Here is a 22,844-nt window from a genome sequence, read left to right as displayed (position 1 = left end):
AAAGTGAAACTCTTCAGTGGCAGGTAAATTAGAGGTATTGTTGTCACAGATGTCACAAGTGAGAATGCCTGGGATGTGTTTGAATATAGAATATACCTCTAATTAAAAAAAATAAATAAGTAGGTTCTGCTTCCAGTGAATTGAATCTCAATTTGCAAGTAGAGTGAAAGTAATCCATTTCTAAATCTGGCTGTGATTCAGCATTGGAAAAAAAAAAAAAAGTGTTTTTTTTTTAATTTTCAAGCAGAAAATAATAATAATAATTTTCAAGCAGAGAGGGTATATGAGGGGAAAGGTTCATAACCATTCCTGTAACACTTACCATATATAATATTACATGTAGATAGGGTGAAGGATATTAAAGAACTGGGAGGCATGATTTCCGCCCTTGAGAGATTTAACAAATACGAACAAAGATGATTTCTCCTGTTCTTATTTTTCCGAATAATCCAAGATAGTTACTTTGCTAGAAAGAAATTCAGATCTTGATATAATACAGTCATCCTTTGACTATTCAAGTTTATTTTCATTTTCAGAATCTGGAGATTAGTAATGTAAAACCAGGTTTTAAAATCAGAAATGGAAACTTATAAATTCATTTCTCAATATATCAAAATTTACATATATGTATTTTAAAAGGTCAGGTCCCCCATAAGTTAACTAGTGACCAGCTTCATTGGCATGTTTTATTTTGAGGGAAATGGACATTTTGATTCCCAAATACTGGTGCTCCTATTTCAAACACTTAAAAGATGATTGTCCTTTGGGGGAGTGTATAAGTCAGTGAATTTATATAGCAGTTAATTGATGATTTTGTATCAAATTATGTGCCTTTAAGATACCCCTTTGTTTCTCTCTAGTGGATGATACTGTGGTCGCTGTTCCTTATGGAAGCAGACATATTCGCCTCGTCTTAAAAGGACCTGATCACTTGTGTAAGTAAGCTCAGTTGTTTTCTTTTGGGTATTGAGAATTTTAGTCACTATTATTTTTTGTTCCCAGAGGAGATTAAAATACAGAAGTGCAAATCCTTCCACTCTATCATAATATGATATTTTGAGTGCTTCTGTTTATCTTTTGGCTGCTTGATGAGATAGCAGAAACCTCAGGGTAATTATCTTTAACCACACTCATCCTGAAAAATACAAAATAGATGCTCCCAATAGGTTTTTCATGAGTCAAGCACATGTTTAGCTTTTGTGAATATTATTTCTCATTCTCTCTCTTCTTCCTCTCCAATCAGTCTCAGTCTTTCTCTTGCCTTGCCTCTCCTTTCTTTTCCTTCTTCCTTCCAACCTTCCCTCCCTCACCTTCATTCTTTCTTCCTCTTCTCATGTTCTATTATTTTATCAATTCAGGGGTCATAGAAGCACCAGACAGCCTTAACTGGACATTTAAAGAAAGCCATAGTGGTATGATTAAACATTCCATGTATTAAAGACAATACAAAGCCCTCATATACTGAAGATAGCTATTGGGATTGAGGATTGATGGGTAATCACAACCCTAAAGATCAAATGGTAGCATGGCCCCACCAGAATTTAGAAAGAATTGATATCTTCACTCCTGCCAAGGTGGTAGTACACAGCTACATATTTTCTTTTTTTTTTTATTATTAGCATTTACTATTGTTGAGAGGTAGACCTGTAAATTACCAGCAGACAATTAGAGGCCACAAACCAGGGAAGGTGTATAAGAGGATACATTGTATTTTCTACAAAATTCAGTTCCACTGAAAGGCTTGACTTCAGCTGGTCCCTTGAGCATTTCTGATCTCCTCTGCTGTGACTGTTCCTGGATTTCTAAAGAGCCATCTATCATCTTCTGTAATTTCTCCCCTCCCACACACATGCCTAGGAAACCAATTTAGGTAGCAAGCATTATCTTTTGGCAATTGGATTATAAATGAAATCATTCCAGAAAGACAAACAAGAGGAAGATAAATTGGAGCCTGTTAAAGTTCAGATGGCCTACTATAGTCTTTCTAAAAATAAAAATAAATACATTTCATGGGAGAGGCTGGATTTGAGGGGTCACGTGAAGGGAAGGAATAAGGTGCAGTTCAGGCAAAGCCAGAAGATGCTGATATGTCACCTTATATGGATCCAGGCTCTTTTCTAACCCTGAACAATCCCCCAAAATATAATGTTCACATGTCAAGGGATGATATATGTATGTACACTATCACCATTCAAATGATTTGCTTCCCCCCTGGAGGATTGGACAGAGGTAACTGCTCGTGTAACAACCCCACTCAAAAACAGTATTTTTCTGAGCAGTGACGGGCCTGCTCAGAATAAAGCTTCCAGGCAGAGATCATCACCAAGTAGGGGACTGACTCCTCCATGCAGAAGAAAGACCCCCAAAGAATAGATTGAAGTGAAAATTCATTTTTATAAATGTATGAGCCTCCCAGTTTTCCTAATTAATGTGATCATTAAGAAGCTAAAGACTGAGCCTCATTTGCTCTAATTGTCCCAAGAACTCAGTAGGTGAAGTGGCAGATGATATTTGTAAATGATGGAAAGCAAAATGGAATTTTTCCCCCCAACAGACGTTCTGTTGACAACATACATGGAACTCAAGAAATTTTTGTCTTGTATATCTGGAATATAATATAATATATAATGTAAAATGAATATGTGAATAAATGACACCCTATTTCTCTTGCAACCCTTTGCACTTAACTCTCAGTAGCTGGTCTAATATGGGACTAACCTGAAATATTTGGGGCCAAACCAGAAAAAGACTAGGAGGCAGTCTGGTCCAGCCCCAACTTATTTTCAACCAGAAGTACCTTGGGAAGTACAGCTGGGAGATCTGGTGATAAAACTGAATCAGTTGCTCAGATCAGACTTAGACCTCCAGGATTTTTCCAAAACTAAGTTGATTGATGTCTTGGAGATATATCTGCAAATGAGTACACATACACATAAGGTGGCTTGAAGAATGAAGGCTAAAGGACGGAGATCCCATGATGTTGGCTTTGCTCTGATGACAACAGCTGTGGTTTCCCCTCCTGTTCCTTCTTGGTGTTGCTCATGTTCTTCTGTGAGGACCTCTCTTCTCTAGGTCAGGGGGATGGAGCCTGACCTACTCCAGAAAAAGGGCTACACAGACTTCATTTGAGGGTCGTGGGCATTTCATTGGACACCAACATTCTTTAACTGTTGGTATTCCAGCTTGAAAAAGACAACACTTGGAATAATTTAGCACCTCCAGAGGTCCTAAAACTATCCTAGATCCCCAATCTGTAAGACATAGAAGAAGGGAGTCATTCTGGTTGAATGTGGGGTAGGAGACCCAGAGGCTCACCTGACACTATATCCTTCTGCAAAGCTAAGGATTTTTTTAAGAGTTTATTTATTTATAAATAAATAAATAGACAGAGATCACAAGTAGGCAGAGAGGCAGGCAGAAGCAGGGGGCAGGGGGAAGCAAGCTCCCTGCTGAGCAGAGAGCCTGATGCGGGGCTCGATCCCAGGACCCTGGGATCATGACCTGAGCCAAAGGTAGAGGCTTTAACCCACTGAGCCACCCAGGCACTCCCAAAGCTAAGGATTCTTATGCAAGTTTAGAAACCTTTAGACTTAGTCTGTCCCTCTTCATACAGTGGTCAGTTGTTTTAAATCATTTCTTGATCACATGAGCATTTGACCTGCTCTGAAATACACAGTGTAATTACCATCATCCTCAGCTTGCTCACATTTCCTCCAACAAAAGACATTTCATCACCTTTTTCATTGGCCAAATTCAGATTGGAATGCTCCAGGAATCAAGAAGTTCTTTTTCTCTTTGGCACTTAACAAAATATCATCTATGCACATAATACTATATTAGGTACCCAACAAGACTTTAAAAAGAGAGTGAACTAAAAAGAATGCTGACTTCTTTGTCCTCATTACTATCATTTCTTCATGGAGAGCCACAGCACACATGTGGTAGGAGAGCAGATAGTACAAATACACACAAGGTAATAAATGGCTATTAAGTCACACAGGTGCTGAGAGGAACTCTGCGAGGCACCCTGAATCTCACAGATCAAAAAGAAAACTGGAGGGTATTCTAGACAGAGACCCATAGAGACCGAAATCAGTAAGAGATGTACAGGAGTGGTTTAGTTAAGGAATAGGATGGTGGGAATGTGGGCTACCCTAATGTGATCATTGGGTAGTCAAAGATTTCTGGACTGGGAGCCTTGAACACTTGGCTAATGAGTTTTAAAATAATTTCACTTGCAACGTAAATTCCCCTGTGATCGAGGCTCCCATAAATTTTAGTTCTATCCCAATTTCAATGGCATCAGTCATATAAAGGATGGTACTTGTCCCTTACATAGCTGTAGACTGTTTTATGAAACATGCTTGCGTGTGGTCTGGGGCAGCCCTGGGAACATCTTCCTCCCCTTTACATGTGTTTGAACTTGTAGATCTGGAAACCAAAACCCTGCAGGGGGCTAAAGGTGAAAACAGTCTCAGCTCGACAGGCACCTTTCTTGTGGACAATTCTAGTGTCGACTTCCAGAAATTTCCAGACAAAGAAATACTGAGAATGACTGGACCACTCACAGCAGATTTCATTGTCAAGGTAAGTGCCACTAGCTACCTTGTTTTCAAGACATATCCAGAGCGTTACTTATAGTCTCCTGAACAGAGAGAGAGAATTGGGGTTTGGGTATAGATTTAGAAATTCTATTATCTGGAATAAGTTTAATTCATGAGTAACAAGGTATATCCTGGACTTTTCAAGATCAGATGATATTTTTAAGGTCCTAAGAAAATTCTTGTGTGTTTATATACATATACAATTTAATAAAAACAAAGACCAGCACATCATTAGTGGGAGGATAGAAACTGTTTTTGGAAACAAGTTAGGGTACAGTCATTGACTCCCATAAGGTGTTCACAGTCAAAGAGAAAGACAGACTAATGATCCATAGACTTGGTCCTATGTCCCATTACAAGTTCTGTTTTCTCTGTTTCCTCCTATCAGAGCTTCCCTACTCTTCAAGGTAATATAAAACACATTGCTGGAAGCAACATATCCATTCTGTAGGAGAAATGTACATACTAGAAGAATGTTTGGGAATCACAATAAAATAAAACATATTTTTTTCCTTCAGTAGGTCAGGAGGACCTGAAGGATTTCAGCTGCAAAGCTGTAAAACTTGTAATGTGTCCAGGACTCCATAAATTTTTCATCATGGGACCTAGAGCCAGAGGACATTTGATTTAAGCTAAGACTCAATGACCCTGTGGCAGCTGGAAGTAAGAATGCACATAGGAAAATGGGATAGACAGTGAGGTTGGATGGAAGAAGGGTTCCAGAGCACTGTTCTCTGTCTCTGTCTGCCTGGTAGCTGTTTTAAATCCGGTCCAGATGCCAGCCACACTCATGTGGACAAGAAGCTGCAAACCAGCAGAGACAGCTCACAAGAGAAATGATGCTGTGGGTGGTTAAATCACTTCATTTCAGTGTACAAATGCAGCGCAATAGTGAGGGATGTCTTTACTTTTTGCAACCCTTAGAGTGCTGCTGGATAAACCATTTGTATTCCTTTCCCTAGTAACCCTGCAAGAGTTAATACACATACTGAAAATAGAGAATTGGATTCAAGTACTATTGTTCACATATCAGTAGCTGACAGTGTTGCTGATGCATTTTATACATCTAGCTGCCTTCTACTCATCACCACTTGGATATCCCATAGGTACAACCAGCACAACATGTCCAAAACTGGACCTGTCTAGCCCCAGAAACCTACTTAATCTTCTTTATTTCCTATCTTGTAGAATAAATGGGCTATTCACCCAGCCACATCAGAAAACTTTGATTCACACTGATTTCCCCTTCTCCTATACACCCCCAGTTAGACATTAAATTTTGTGCATTCTACCTCCATACCATCTGAAGATGATTCTTTCTTTCTCTCTTTGCCACCAAGGTCTTAGGTTAGGCCTTTGTATTTCTCCCTGATCATGCATATGCCTCCTTCTAAAGCTGCAGCCCCAAGGAGAGAAAAGGACTTTCTCAGCCAGGACAGGGTCTTTTTCAGTCATGGTCCACCCTTCACTAGAACTTTCAACTTAGCTCTCCTTGTGAAAGCAGCTAAGGTACCCATTCCGTTTGTCCCCATTCTAGAAATTTCAAAAGAATATCCTAGAGAAAAGAAGACATACTAAGCCACCAAAATAGTAGAAAAATTGTGATTTGCATTTACATCAATTAGAGCATTAGACACAGATCATGCGTTCACGTATCTTTCTGAACAGCATGAAGCAACACCCTGGGCATCATTCAGCATCCAAGGAGCATGAAGGGATGCCTGACTCCCAACCCCCTGCTGGCTGGTCTGAGGCAGAGGTTTCTACAACACCAGGGAGAACAAAGAACATAGTAGGGGAATAGCCAAGGTTCACAAGTTACCCTTTTCCCAACTGAGAGGAAAAACGTATGGCATTTCATAATGCATCAACTGGGAGATCCTTTGTGTACTTGATGACGTTTTTTATGCATTTGAAATGTCTTCTTGATTCCTTTGATTTTATATGGACCTAATGTTCATCCGTTACCCACTCACACACTTGCCCTGTCCTGTGACTCTTTTGTGACAGTGATATCAGTTGCTATGCAAGGTGACCAGTTTTTGTCTTCTCTTTTTCCTTTCAGTGTGAGAAGTCCTTCCATTAAATTAGAAACACTGGATCATTGTAACTATAGGAAGAAAAGCTTGTTTCAGAACATTCTTTTCCTTTATTAACTTAAGGAGGCCCAAATTACATATGCCAGATGTGTTTAGCTCCCTAAAACTAAATTCTAATGTGTCAAACTGAAGCTTTCAATATCTCTGGACAACAAGAACCTGACGTCTGAGGATTTAGGGTGTATAAATCTCCAGAGCTAATGATAACAAAGGTCCCAGAATTAATAAGACCAGAAACAAGGAACATGGCAGCTCATCTCTGTGAGAAGCAATTAGGCCATCAGAGTTAGACATCAGGTTAGCCTCTTTATTTTAAAAGTATTTTTCCCACTTTCAAATGAAAAATTAAGAGGAAACTGAAAAGAGCAGTACAAGGCCACCACTAAGAATAAATACCTGTGTCTCCACAACACTAACGCTAACTGACAGCATTGCTTGGTACCATGAAAAGAATGGCAGCTTTCAAGCCAAGGCAGACCTGAATTCAAATCCCAGCTCTGCTCTTCCCTAGCTGTGTGGCTTGGAGCAAGTCACTCAATCTCCCTGAGACTCATCTTTCTCATTTTAATGTAAATGTGGAAAGATAATAAAGAGTAGTTCTAAGATTTGATTTAATGCAAATAAAACGTACCCTGCATACAGTAGGAATGTAGTAAGTGCTAGTTGCTGTGGTAGTTGTGTAGTTGTTGGTTATTATTAAGAAAGGGTTCTTATAGAGAAGAGAGAACCAGGAATATTATCACTGTAGAACCGAGTAAGATTATGTGGTCAGAGATTTGGATACATCACGACTGTTTTTATCTATTTGAAATAACAATACCCCTGTTCATTTCCAATCTCTTCAAATTTAGGTATATTGTCTCTGCATTCTTGGTCATGTACTTCAAATTCATTGGACTCATTAAGAACTGTAGTCTCTCTAAGCTCCTGGTTTTCTTTCCTTCAATGTAGTATTAACTAATACTACCTCTTAACACCAGAACTTCTTGACATGCGTTCCTTACTCTCAGGTCATAAGGTACTTTTACTGGTAACTTCCAGGAAGCTGAGAATTTGACATGTTCCTCTTTAACCAGATCAAAAACTGAGCCCAGACACTGTACAGGTATTCTAGAACAAGTTTTCTCCAAGGATTTTGATGTTATATCCTTCCCATTTTTGTTTTTTCCTCCACTTTCCTAGGACTTAGTTTAATTCCAAGCATCCCAAAAGGGACCTCTGCAAAACAATCCATCTCTCTAAGCCTAAATAAATCTTCTGGTCTTTTTATTTTTTCACAGACCTGGTGTTCAAATGAGAGTCCTCTTCTAATACCTTTCCAGCATGAAAACCACACATCCCAAGAGAGCTATAGGCTTTTGTGAGCTTAAAAAAAAGAGAGAGAGAGAGAGAGAGAGAAATTTTCCAAAGAATGTGATTAATACTACATCCCTGAGCAAGCAATTAGGTATCCTGTATCTGACACATAGAATTGAAAAATATTAATCTGTAGGCTTTGCTGTCCTTTTGTGAAAGATACCATATTGCTTCAGCTGTTTTTGCTTTAAAGTAAGTGATTGCATCACTGTTTATTCTAATTAAGAAAGACCTCAATGTTCCATGGGTCAGAATGCCAGCATAATTATGAGATATTCTATAGCTCTCTCTCTTTCTCTTCTTTCTCCTTTTCCAGCTCTTGCATATTATCTGACAAATATTTCCAACATTTTCATCCAAAGTCCAAAAACTAGTCTAGGGCTTAACACCTACTCACTGTGTTCCAGTGTTCCTAGATGTATAATCCAGTTCTTAATCCAGTTGGTCAACTCAGTGGCAGAGAAACAGACTGTTTTTTGAAGGCCAAATCCATCAGTTTATCCTTGAAACACTTGAAAACCTGAACGAAGTTGTAGACCACATGATTTACTGTTAGACCTCTACTGTCTTGAAGAGGTGGCCCTCTTGGTTGTCCATGGAACTTCCTTTAGTCCAAGCCTTGCCAGACTGTCTTAGTGTTATACGGCATGTGGTTAGATCTTTGTGAAATCAAGACACTGCTCCTGTTGGGTATTTTTTCCTTCTCTTTTAGATTGTGTTTTCTCAACCTTATACTTTCAAGAACTATTAAAGAATTATTGCCTCACTTCCCCTCTTTCAAAATGCAACGGGTTTGTAATTTCCGTAAGGACATGTTGTATTCAGAGTACTTGCTTTTGTAGTGTAAGTTGGTGTTTTTCAAAGCTTGGTACTTGGACCATCAATATTTCCATTGCTCTTGCCCTGCAAGAGCCCAGGAATTTGCATTTTAGCAAGCTTCCAATTGGTAACTCTGCACATTTAAATGTATGAATCACTAAAGTGCGAGGAAACACCATGTTTCTGAGTAGGCAGAGCCATTTAATTCTTTAATTCCTTTTTTCTTAACTAAAGACAGGATCCTTCTTTTTTTTTTTTTTTTTTTTTTTTTTTTTTTTTGCAGTGTTTGGCATTTATAATTTCCCCAGAACAAATTGTCTACTTTGGAACCTACATTTAAAAATCTACATATATGGGCGCCTGGGTGGCTCAGTTGGTTAAGCGACTGCTTTCAGCTCAGGTCATGACCCCGGAGTCCCGGAATCGAGTCCCGCATCAGGCTCCCAGCTCCACGGGGAGTCTGCTTCTCCCTCTGACCTTTTCCTCACTCATGCTCTCTCTCAATGTCTCTCTCTCAAATAAATAAATAAAATATCTTTTTAAAAAAAATCTACATATATGGGATGCTGGGGTGGCTCAGTCAGTTAGGCATCTGTCTGATGCAGGACTCGATCCCAGGACACTGGTTCCCTGCTCAGTGGGGACAGAATCAGGGCCTGATTCTCCCTCTGCCTGCTTCTCCCCATGCTTGTGCTCTCGCTTTGTCTCTGACAAATGAATTTCAAAAAATCTTTAAAATAAAGAAATAAGTAAAATAAAATAAAAATCCACATACATATACACATCACATATAAAAATCCACATAATTTGGCTGTTATACCAGAGAAGCTGGAAATACAGGAAAGAAAGAGAATGAGTAAGTGGCCTGGATAAAGATCCTACCTGAATCGCCAGTAGAGACATTGTGATCCCTTGTTCCATAACAACCCAACTGAAAAGTGATGGTTGTGATGGTGTCTGGTTGTTGGGTAAGATCGATGATATTGCTATAGCCACTTCTCTCCCAATGCAGTTCTTCATGTAGCCTAAGACCGTCCACGCCACCACGCATTGTGGTCCAAAGTTGGAAGGGACCAAGAAAATCCCTCCCTATCATACCAGGTTCTCTCTTTGCTTTCATCTCCTGCAGATCCGCAACTCGGGGCCTGCTGACAGCACAGTCCAGTTCATCTTCTACCAGCCCATCATTCACCGATGGAGAGAGACAGATTTCTTTCCTTGCTCAGCAACCTGTGGAGGAGGTAATGGTGTCCACTTACCCTTCGCAATGTTGGCTTCTGTGAGGGAAGATTTGGCTGTTATGAAAGTAGTCCCTTCCATGTGGAAGAAATTGATGCTGTGATGAGTCTGATTCTTTATACTAAATGGGGCCAAATCCTGAAGCCCTCCCATAAGGAGGATACCTCCATCTGGATGCCCTAAGAACATTTCCTGTCGGTAGAGTTCCATTAGTGGAAACAGTCTTGACTCTATTCTGTTCCTTGGAGAATAAACTATTCACCTGGTTGAAGAGAACTTACTTATTCAGGAGCCAAATAAAGAGTGTTTGTCAGGCCTACTACCTAGCACATTATGTCCAAAATAATCAGAGACTACTTTACTTAAGGAAATAGTTTATTACCAGGAAAAAAGTCCCTGTACTATAGACATAGACTCCATTATTGTTAAACCCTATCCCATCATCTGTGCCATAAGTAGAAAGCACTTGCCTGTTTTATTCATGAAAATACAGCTCTCCTGAAAAGTCACATAATGAATTCTTATCTCTACTCTGTTCACATCTGCAACACCGATTGCATTTTGTGTTACTGGAAAGGTATTTCCCCCTACTTTCTGCTCATGATAATTATAATGGTTAAATAATAATTGCTTCAAAATATTTTATAATTTATTTAGCCATATCCCTATAGAAGATTTAGTCCATTAAACTTTCCTATTATAATGTCATGAATAACTTTCGCTCCTTTCAAATTATTTCCTTGGAATAAATTCTCAAGAGTGAGATTCAGAATTTTTGTGGCTATTGGCATCTATTACCAAAATTCTTTCCAGAATGGTAATAAGCAGCTTATGAGTAGTTGAGTTTCATTGCCAATGGAGCCAGTATTTGTGGATTATAAGAATTGTTTAATTTTGCTGATTTAATGAGCATAAAATTGTATGTATATTCCTTTAAAAAACAGCACATGAAATAAATTCTGGTTCCACCTTCAAAGAAGCCTGTTAATTGGACAGTGGTAAATTAAGTAGTTAATCCACATGGGTATCACTAGATTATTCTGACAAGAAAAAAGGATGGTACCTCAAAATAGAGACAAACTATTACCTATTAATTTTTTAGACAGTAAGAACACATGAAATAATTCATCTTCATCAGCATAATATTAACACACCCCTAAAAATGAGGTTCTAAGAATAACATTGGGTTTTAGCTTAAAAGCAGTTAGTCAAAAAGACCTTCATGTGCTTCTACTTGGTTGTTAAATAACTATTAATTTGACATTATAAGCATTTCAACAAAATAGTGTTTTCATTTGTTCTGTCTGTCCAGAAGAGAAAGATGACTTTTATAAAAAGTAAAACCCCAATTACTTGGATTTTTCATGAGAATATGTTATTTTGATACACCTGTTAATGACTAGCAGAGGAAATAGTTTTGGAGAAAGAAATCTGAACAATTATTTTTCTTTTTTTCTTTTTTAAATGCAAGTCATGCTTTGTGAGAAGTAACAATTTAGTAATATGCCCACTATGTCCGTTTCACAAAGAGTTGCTGATGGAGTATAATTTCAGTAACCTTGGCGATGCCTTGCTGTGTAATAAAGCAACTCCTGTTAGATTCATATATATCCAACTCCTCTCAGCCTTATTTCCCTCAAATCTTAGTGAAGGAGAAGCATTAGTGGTCTTCAAATGTTTTGAGCAATCAAACCCTTGCTTCAAAGGAAATCTTACTAGGAAGCCCAGAATAAAGGAGTATTATTCAAAATGAAGATAGGAGCCATGTGGAAATTAGCTTTCCTCCTGCTTCGTGGACCACAGCTTGAAACTGAGTGAAGAAATGATCTCTGGGTTCCCTTTTATATTTTTGGTTCCACATTCAAAGGGTTGACCATCTTGCTAAGTGTAAAGAAACAATTGCTAATCCAATTATCTTGTGAATTGCTTGAAAACACAGTTATCTGGCCATTTTGGTCATTTATTTCATTTTTGTCCTACATCTTCATTTCACCCACTCTCAGATAGCCTGACAACAATATCTGTAGGCTGACAATTATGATTTACTTCTTGCTTATGCCCACATTTTACTACATGATAAATTCTGTCCTTGAGTAGAAATTATTATATGGAAAATTACAAAATTATAAAAAATATAAAATGATTCACTTATAAAATTATAAGTTATAATTTTAATTATAAAATGCTTAGTTTATCATAACATTATCTGCTTTAGAGTATAATATAATTGAAAAATAAAAGTATACTTACTATTTATAGGGTGATTTTTCTCTTTGATTTTCTTATAAAATAAAAAGCTTAATGGAACATGTGTTCTTACCTATTACTTTCCATGCTTTTCATCTTTACAGTAAAATTGTTAAAAGGTCTTTTTTTGGGTCTTTAATGAACAATTAATTTTTGTGGGTGGTCTGAGAACACAGCCCCAAGCCAGGAATTCTGGTTTTATAAGCTTTCTTCTGATTTCCTAAAATCTTTGGCAAGTCTTTAATTACTCTAATTCTAACTTGGTAACACATATCTAGCAATAACAATGTTCGACCACCTGCCAGGGAGAATATATTTTGGAGGTTGATTAGGGTTAGAAAATACAAAAGCCTAAGTTAAAAAAAAAAAAAAAGTCCCCATGTACTTTTATTTTCATGCTAAGAATCTCAATCTTTATCACCGTCTCACCAGAAATGCACAAGATGAGAGAGAGGCAGGTGGGAAAGGTCTCACACATCATGAACGCTACTAGGTAGTACCCAGCAATGCTATTTTTTAAAAGAATTCTCCAAACAGTAGAAATGTGTGCACAGAAACTAAAAAAATATCAGCTAAAGACTTAATTTAAGGAGCAATGGCAAAGGATTTCAGGTGAAGAAGAAACTGAACATTAGGGGAGTCCTATTATTGTTGTTGGTGGTGTTGCTCTGGAGGGATTCATCCTACATTTACTCAGCCAAACCCACTCAGGTTGAGTATAGACAAAGATGGTATTCTCAGGTGGCTGGCAAGACCTGGACTTGCACTGAATCCCATTATCCCCCATTCATCCAGGGGAGCGGTGTTAGAGTTTATGCTATTGATTTGGGAGTTTATTCTCCCTAATGCCCCAGATACAATGGAGGCAGTTTTGCATCCTTGCAAAATTTAATGCTTGGCAAATAAACACCGATCATCTTTTTTGGATACAGAAATCTCTGTTACACTTTCAGATTATACAAAGCAAATTAATAAGGAAGGATTTACAACAGAGTCTTACTACCTAGCTCTGCCCTTCTATAATCCGAATCTTAGAGTAAAATTTAATTGTTAAAATTCGAGTGGAAAAATAATATTTGAGGTCTGCAAAAATTAATGAGCCTCCCATTTATCTGTGTTTTGTCCTGGAAATTACTGAACCATTGGGGAAGAATTTCCATTAATGTGAGATGGCCAAAAAGCATAAAGAAATCTATTGCATTATATTTTACCATGATTTGTGTGTCTTAAACTTGCCTGGATGGTTTGATACTACAGGTTACCAGCTGACATCGGCCGAGTGTTATGATCTTCGGAGCAACCGTGTGGTTGCTGATCAGTACTGCCACTATTACCCGGAGAACGTCAAACCCAAACCCAAACTTCAAGAGTGCAACTTGGATCCTTGCCCAGCCAGGTCAGTCAAATTTACCAGTTTATTTGTCATAAATATAAATCGTGTTCCTGCTAAGCTTCTTAAATCTTTTAATGAAAAATAAGCATCGCTTCCTAATCATGCATTATTGGTTACCCATGCCCCTCAGTCTTGAAGCTAGATGATGCCCTCTCAGGGTCTACAGATTCTCCACGTGGGGAGCTCCCTTAAGCATTATTTTCTCTTCTGATTTATTTTGATTCTGGTACTTCTGTCTCTCCTTAACAAAGTCCAGGCCAGTGTGGTGGCGTGGTCTTCCCAGGAGTCTTTTCATTTTAACTCTGTCACTGGAGTTTGACGTGATCAAAGCAGACCATATTCAAGGACCACAGCTGACCCATTTGAGCCAGGGGTGGTCCATAACTCTAATTTTAACAAACTCAGCCTTTGTTAAGGAGAAAGCAGGAGTTATTGTCAATAGTCAGATTTTTCTTAAAGGTCATTTAAATTAGGAGCTCTAAAGAAGCACCTGACATTTTCATGTCAGCTATGGCTTTTTGGAAACCACAAGTGGCCCTCAATTAGATTTAAGGATCAGATTGATTAATGAAACATCTCAGATGATGAGGAGTCATGAAAGTACAGGTCAGCAGTCTGTCTGTGATGTGATATTAGCCTTTGTACTTGCAACACTTCCTGGTAGATCTCTTTATCATCTTCCTTATCCACACATAGGAGAGAAGAAATTTAAAAAAAAAAAAAATTCTTCTGGAAAACTGATTGTGAACACCAAAAGATTAAAAATCCTTCCCTCAGCTGCTTGGATTTCTGAGAAACACCTCAGTATTACTTTTAAATCATAGTTTAGTAAGTATAGATACATAAAAATAAAACTTGAGAGAGTTGAAATAGTACATGAGCAACATGCATGAAAATCACTTTGAAGTTTTTGTTTTCTGCTGTTAACTTCCCAAAGTTTATTTTCTTGTACTCTGTTTCATATTCATGGATTCTAAATTCTACATGTGATGCAAAATGGCCTATTTCAAATACTTAGCTCATAAAACTGAACTCCGACTAACAGGTTTCCATTAAAGACACAGAATCAATATTTTATAATTATATAATTTAGGTGAGGTTTAATTTAGTTTAGGTTCATGTTACACCAGATAATTATGTATTGAAAATTGGAAATGGTTTAAAAACTGAATGAGGTGTTAACATTTTGCTTGGACTTTTTTTATTTTGGAAATATTAAGAGTATGAAGCACTTGTAGCCAAGACAATTATAACTAATGCAATTCAACCCTATTTTTAAATTATTCTTCTTATTATACATCTTTATATCTATACCAGAAGACCACTTATACGAAAAGCATAGTTATCCTAATTCAGACAGATGGCTCAGCCAGAGGAAGACTTTGAAAGTCTTCACCCGTTTTCATGATAATTTATGTGTAAATTTCTAGGAGAAATGAGGGATTCACTCCCACAACTGGGGAAAAAAACTCCCATAAAGAGATGACTGTGGAAGACAGTTGTGAGATAAAAGTATTTTGTTAACAATTTTAAGAAAATATTTATAATTTACTCAATTTTGGGGAGGGGCTCCTGATTTTTATCTATCTTCTCTGTCGGAGTCATACTTGTGGCCTATTTCTTATTATCCAAAAGCAAAAGGCCATGTTATAATGAAAGAGGTTTGCCTCTGAAATTTTTGCTTTGTCTCCATCCTATGTTATTTTAAAACATCTAATACAGCACATGTATAAATGTTGGGACAGGTGGCTATTAAGGAAAAAAGAAAAGAAAACTGAGAAAGGAGAAAGAAGAAGTAAGTTAGAGGCAAATGTCAGGAAGCTGCTTTTTTATTGCAGAGGTAATTAAACAAAGCTGTAAAAATTAACACTTAACAGTAGGAGAGATTTAAGAGGAAACCTCTTTAGGAAATATAGATTTGCAGCCCCAAGGTTAAGATACTTCAGGATCACTGGGAAATTCATTGTCCTTATTTGCATACCTGGGGTCAAAGCAAGTTTTCTGAATTCCAAGAGAAAACAGAAGTGATGAGTCCAGAGAAAAAGATACTGTGTAACAAACTGTGTTACTATGTAACAAATGTTTGCCCTCCCTTTAGACATCACAGTCAAACCCTCAAGAAACTTCTTTCTAACTACAGATATAACTACCTCATAGTCAAATTAGGAGTGACACAATGATATTAAACTATCGCCTTTGTGTCTAAAATTAGAAACACCAAAAAGGGAAAATGTAGACGTCCTTAGTACCCACAGACAGATGTTTTTTTTTTTTTAATTCCAAAAGAAATTCCTTTTATCAAGCCCCTGAGGTAGTTGTTCACTTTACTTGTGTGAGACTAGGAATTGGGGGCCTGTTATGTATTATTTGAAAAGCAAAATCCCATTCACATAGCCAAGTTTATTGCCTGTCAAGCCTGGGAAGTACCATGGACAGCAAAAAGTGCACTAAATAATTTGGTCTGGAGCCCTTGGTTCATTCCGGACCTCAGTTTTCTCACCCACGAAATGGGGGTGAGAGGATTGTTTGTTGCATTAAGTTAGCGGTGTTCAGACTTGGTCTACAGAATCTGTCACTCCACAGAGTTGCCTCCCTGAATTTCATCTGATATATTTTGAAGTGTTTTTCAACAAGAACTCACAAGAAGTTCATATAGTCAAACATGTTAAACTAATTTTAACTGATTCAAGTTCAGCTAAATTATAAGCATTGTTGGAACAGTTATAAAAATGTTATCCCACCAAAGTAACTACTTTTTGCCCTCATCCTTAAGTTCTTCAATGTGTCTATTTGGCCAGAAAAATAAGTATCCTAAGATTGCAGGATGAGCTGTTTAAAACTTACCATTACATATCTGCTTTTCTGTGATAATAGGAATTCTCTCATTGCTACACATCTGAAACTAAAACAAATCAGAAATAAATTGGCTATGATGACCATTTGCCATAATCCAGGATGCCCAATTTTTTTGTTTACCAAAACAGCCTCATTGTTTGCAGTAATTTACTTTGTAATAACTAAGTGTTTATAGTTGAACTAGTGAACCAAATGACATCCCCTACTCGTTTCGCTCACAGACGATATCCTCTGGTTCACATGGTTATGGATTGGCTCATCTAATGGTTCTTGAAGCTAAGGAGATGGTTGACACCTAGCCCCTGTTTTCGAGATTGTTTTTATGTTTTTATGGGTTTTTTTTTTTTTTTTGGTGCTTAATGCTAACTAAGAAATGTCGATGAGTTAAAAGCCCATAACGAACACAATAAACCTCACTAACAATCTCCAGTGCCCACAAATCACCAGTGTTAATGCTTTTGCTATGTTTCTTTCCAGTCTTGTCTATAGGCTGTAACATAGATGAGATCATACTGTGTACAGTGGACACTTGGAATTCAGTGATTTAGCATTCTTGGTTTCCACTATTCTAAAGCAAGCCTGAATATCCATGACATGTAGTAACTTGACATTTTGCTGAGGCAGGAATATGAGTCCCTTCTACTACTAGACCAACATTTGAGCCTACCTGGCTGCCAGAAGTTCCATCCCAAGAGAGCTTTTGTTGCTCTCTGCTGGTGTCTTTTACGCAGTCATTTTTATGAAGTGGTAAAATGGTTTGTTTCCTAGCCAAGAGTGGTCTCAAAAAGGAAGCCAAAAGTTAACACTTCTAATAGGGGGAAGAGAGAATGAAGGTAAAAATTTAATGGCTTTTAGCTAAAATTAAGACTGTTTCCCATTGGTGGCTCAGAGCTATGATATCACTAATCCCATCATAGGCTCTCTCCAATGTTCCGGTGGTGGTCCCAGCTAGGGTAAGCCCAGAAGTCCAGGGGCATTTCCCTCCTATAAGTCAGGGATCTACTGTTTCATTTGTTTTCCACTGCATTCCTCTCACCCAAGAGTGTGGACCCTTTCCCGCGTCACTAAGACGTTTAGAATCTAACCGAATGTAAATTCCTCCCTCATGCCTGCCCTAATTACAGTTTCTGTCTTACACCACAGAGAAATTTTTTTTAATGCCTTTTTCAGTTGTTTGTGCAGTGCTATATATCATCTTTGCCTCTCAGGTGAAGGCTAAAATCCATCATGTGATGCCTATGGTTCTGCAACAATTAAAAAGGCATCATTTTAATTCAACTAATAAGCACCTTATGTTTTCAGAGTGGCTTTAAATGTAAGCTATATTATATTTGGCCTCATATAGCTCAGTCTATGAGACTGGAATGACTGTTAATGCTGTCTGGGAGAAATTGTGCAAGACATTGTTTGTGAGAAGATCAGAGACGCACCTTTGCGGATCTGTTCTGGCACGGGTCCCCTGTGTTCCCTCCAAGGCAGTAATGAAGGGGGCTTAAATTGGCAAGGGTTGGAAAAGTGAAAAAAGTTCTCACTCATCACACTATCAGGATCACAATCATTAGCAAACAAATCTGTTCCTTGCTGAAACTGCATCCAGATTCCCCCTTCCCTCAAGGGATTCAGAGCAATAGTCCTGAGGAAATGCCCAAACATGTTTGTCCCAAGCGGCCATTCTTGGTGTGTTCCAGTGGACTTTTTTGTCCAGCTCCATTTAATTTGACAGCAAATTGCATAAGTCATCCCTGGCCATGATCCAAATTGCGAACAAAATCTCAGATTGAATTTTAATGCAACTTTAAAATAATCTGCATCACGAGAGCCATTATGTGTAGTGGGCATGTAAAAACTTGGTCACGCTAACTTGGTGACTAACCAGTCCATTGGCAGTGCGGACTCGTGGTTAGGAGGGGAGCTTTGGAGTGAAGAGGCTGGCTTGAGATCCTGACTCTGCCATTTACTGATTGAGTACCCTTTGGCCAGTTACTTGTTCTTACTAAGTCTCCATCTTTTATCCTGCGAAATGAGGAAAATAACAGTACTTACCTCACAGGGTCATCATGAGGAATAAATGCTCTAAGATATTTAAAGAGCTTAGCAGAATGTCTAACACATGACAAGCCCTCAGAAATGTTAGTTGCTACAGCTATTATGACTAAAATCATGATTATGATAATGTTGGTGTTACCTCAGAGAGAAACTGCTAAACTTTCCAGAAAGCAGCTTTCTCCTCCATGACCAGAAAAAGATGGGACCCCAGAATTTTCTATGGGTCTAGAAATGGAATTCTCTGTTGTTTTTATATAGCAAGAGACATGAATTCCTTAAAAAAAAAATCTTCATCAAAGTAAATCACATGTACCAGAGTTTTAAAATACAACAACCATGAGAAATTAAGATAATTGGCATCTCTATAAATCGCAGCGTGCAACTGCCTAATAATCCCCATTTAACCAGCTGTGAGACATTGCCATTTAATTCCAATGGGATTTAGGCCAAGTCACCAAAAAAGGAGAACTCAGTGTAAGGGCTAGAAAATGGTTGCCTTGTTAGCAATTAAAATACAATGAAATGTTTTCCTCATCTTCGAAGTCTTTTTGTTTTGCTACAAGATGTAAATGTTTTAGAAAAGCACCAACTTCTGTTCAATCAACCTCATTTGAATATATTCCTCTAAGACGCCAACGAGTAAACGAGAAGAAAGATCACCATAAAATCCTGTGTCCACTTTCATTCATTATCTCTAATGAGGTTAAAAAGTGGAGTTCTGGTTCTTTTTAGGATGCATGGCCATACCCTTCCAAGTTATTAGTGATAGTCTCACACACATTATCAGACAATCAGTTTGAAACTCCATTATTGGGGCGGTTCAGTCTTTCTACCAGACCAGCTCATGACTACCAATAATGATAATCACTTGTTACAGTACCTCTTACACTTTTGAAATGTGTAATTATTTATGCAATTCTCTTAATTAACCTGCAAGTTAATTTACCAGGTATTAGCATCATCCTCCATTTTAACCTCCTTCACTTTGGCTTTACTAACTTGTAACTTCTTTTCTTCTCTAGACCCGAGTTTTGCTACTTGTAAAATGAGTAAAATATTCCTGTAGGAGAGTAGCTACAAGGATTAAATGAGATAATATACACAAAGCTCTTAGCAAGGTGCCAAGCACTCAACAGAAGTCAGCTATCATTATCAAATTGAGAGCCAAACCTGTAAAATGACATGCTCAACATTACTTCTCTACAAAGTTTATAAAGAGCTTTCACATCCATTATCTCAATTCAGTTTTACAATCCCTGGGAGGTTAGCAAAACAGAGATTATTATCTGTATTTCCAGATAAACAAACTGAAGGCTAAAGAGGTTGAGGGATCTGCCCCCAGGTTAGATTGTGCAAAAGAAAGCTGTGTTGTAAATCTAAGTGCTTCCAGTTCCAGACTTAACCTTCTCTAGAATGGAAACTCAGCTGACCCGATTCATGCTACTGATACCTTATTCTTCATGATGCCTTTAGCACCCCATAAAATCTGGTTTAAGCCCAACATAGACCCCCACAACCAGTACAGTACTGACAACTTTGCATGTCTATGCGAAGTCCGGTCCTCTGGGTCTTTGAATAGACTACACATCCAGGTTAGACAAGCCTCTTTTATATAAGCATAAATACTGATGTTTACTCCCTCCAAAAGGTGACCAATCACTTGAGAAAGTAGAGGAAGAGATAAACAAACCCAAAGAAATATTAGTCCCACTGACTTAAAAAGCAGTTCAGAAATTGCATTAACATCAAGAATATGAACCACAGAAATAGCAATGTGAGGAAATCTTAATATATGGGGTCAAATGATCAAAAACTCCCCAGTGGGTTTTACTGCAGAATATGTGCCTTAAAAACATTTTCAAAGCCTGGATGATGGACAGGGTTCTTTTGGTCTGGTTCTGAAAGATAAATGAATGTTGCCTAGTAGGTACAATGGTTTAAAAAAAGATTGTGACCTCTTTACAGAATATTTTCTCATTTGCTGGATCCCATCTTGCTTAGGGAGGCCCGTGGTGCTTTAAGAAGTCACCAAATATTAGAGTAGGAAAGATTTTGAGATGATCACCTAGTTCAGTAGTTTTCAATTTGTGGTTCACAGAGCTGCAAGTTCTGCCTTCAGCAGCCACTAGGAAGAGGAGAGGCGAGCTAGAGCTCCAGGAGACGGGTTTCTGAGACCCCGCTATTACTTCACCTTAAAACTCCCGATTTCATCCAGTCCTTAGCTGTGGCAGAAGTTCAAATGTAAGGCTCTCAAGATCACAGAGAGTGACAGAGAGGAGAACTGACTGTCCATTGCCCAGCTCCTCAGGGGGTCCTTTTCCTTATTATACCATGATCCTTTGTGCTCTACGACCCAGGAAAACATGAACGCTTATGTCTTTTCCAACTTTTGGTCACTTCTTTCCTGCCCCATCCTAAACTGTGGCTTAGGAAGAGATGTGGAACTGTTGCCCACAGTTGTCAAGAAAAGGTAAAATACTCTCTTCTGTGCCATTGCTCCCTCCACCATGCACAATTTCATTCATTTTTTAATGGAGTGCCTAACTGGTACAGATTCGATGCTTGCTACCATGGCAAAGGCAAAGCAAAATCAACCAGGAACTGGGGCCCAACACTGCCCAGAGAGAGTTATATAGTGACAAAGCATCATGATACCTGAAAGACACATGAAACAGGAGCAAGGAGAGCTTTTTGAGCTGCCATGGCTATTTCTGGGAGATACTCAATGGAAGAGATGCAGAGTTAAGCCAAGCAAGCTAGAAGCACAGGTGTCATTAAGCTGTCCTCTCTCCTCCCCAAATCCCCCAATCACCTCTGCTCCCAGAGCAGCCTCCCTTAACTTTCAACCCCTCACCCCCAAAACTGTTTATCCCCCTTGCACAGATGGCAGAGCTAGAGGAAGGCAAGGAATGAGACTAAAAATGTGCCCAGTGAGTGACAGTTGGTTGGGGAGTTTCTTCAACCTGGTTCTGTTTATTTGCTTTAATTCTGGATGGTACTGCTTGCCTCTGTGTCTGCATACCAACAGCATGACTTCTTTTAGCGAATATGCACTAATTGCCTCTGCCCACGGCATGGTGTTAAGAGATCCAGTAGAGAACCAATATGGATTCTGCCCCATGATATTAAACTAAAGGAAAGTTATACATAATTAGAACTTAGTAGAAACTTAAAAGTGATGAGCAGAGTTAGTGCAGTGGGTTTTTGGAAGAGGAAGAGTGAATTTCTGGCTAGATGTTGAGAGGGAAATTAAAGACGGGCTTTAGAAGAGATAGACCTTGACTAAGAAATTTCACTGGGTATCATGGAGCCACTTAAGATTTTTGAGCTGGGAAATAAAATACTGGTTTCTATGATAGCAGTGAGCAGACTGGGTTGAAGCAGACAGTGCTTATAAGCAGAAATCTATTAGCTGACCACGCAAAAGGCCCCAAACTTGTGTCCCAAGGAGATGTGCTTGGCCAGACTTCCCAACTGGCAGAGCTGAGTTCCAGTAGGAAACACAGGAAGGAGAAGCAACCAAAGACATCCTGTAGAGTCTAGCCTGGGTGGAGAAGATTGTAGTGTCTGAACACTAACCGTGATCACGAGGGAAGATAATGAACTATCTGGACACATTGAGCTTGACAAAACTAGAGCGTATCCAGCTGTACAGAAGTCTGCAGCTGAGGAGAAGAAGAAAGAGGTCCTCAGAGATTCTCACAAAGGGACATCTAACACCAAAAAGACTTTTTATGGTTCATTTCCATTTAGAAAAAACCCAGAACCCCACAAATTAGGCTCTCATAGAGATAGTTCCATTAGGATTTTTCTTGGAGAGAGAAATTTGCTAAATAGTGTGAGCCTGAGTATGGATTGATTTTGAAGCCATTTAAAGTCAAGGATATTGTTCTAAAATAGCTTCTGAGATGATTTCAAAACAGACTCGATAATCTTTAAGTGACACTTGGAATTTGAGGTGATGGTCTCATTTCACCCATTTATTTCATATTTTTAAGTGTTCCTGCCTTATACTTTCTCAAATTTGTATTTTGTCTTGCTTAAATATTTTAATTCTTATGACTACACATTATAGAAAACTGGGAAAACAGAAAAATGTAAAAATACAAAGGCAAAACATCAGGAACTAACAATCGTTTTTATCTTTTCCTAATATAGTTCTGTGACATATGTATGTGTAAATAC

At 38.3% G+C, this 22,844-nt stretch overlaps 1 protein-coding gene across 3 annotated transcripts in view; it reads left to right on the top strand.

The window, feature by feature from the left end:
* ADAMTSL1 (ADAMTS like 1) overlaps window positions 1-22,844 on the top strand; it is a 920,800-nt gene that overhangs the window by 676,189 nt on the left and 221,767 nt on the right. For all 3 annotated transcript variants that reach the window (XM_032306889.1, XM_032306886.1, XM_032306887.1), the window contains 4 exons: window positions 861-935; window positions 4,430-4,587; window positions 10,008-10,119; window positions 13,622-13,760. In XM_032306889.1, the coding sequence (XP_032162780.1) occupies window positions 861-935; window positions 4,430-4,587; window positions 10,008-10,119; window positions 13,622-13,760 (484 nt within the window). The remainder of the gene's footprint in view (window positions 1-860; window positions 936-4,429; window positions 4,588-10,007; window positions 10,120-13,621; window positions 13,761-22,844) is intronic.

Source organism: Mustela erminea, chromosome 12 (assembly GCF_009829155.1).
Source record: "Mustela erminea isolate mMusErm1 chromosome 12, mMusErm1.Pri, whole genome shotgun sequence".
NCBI lineage: Eukaryota > Metazoa > Chordata > Mammalia > Carnivora > Mustelidae > Mustela > Mustela erminea.
This window is presented reverse-complemented; position numbering and strand designations above follow the sequence as displayed.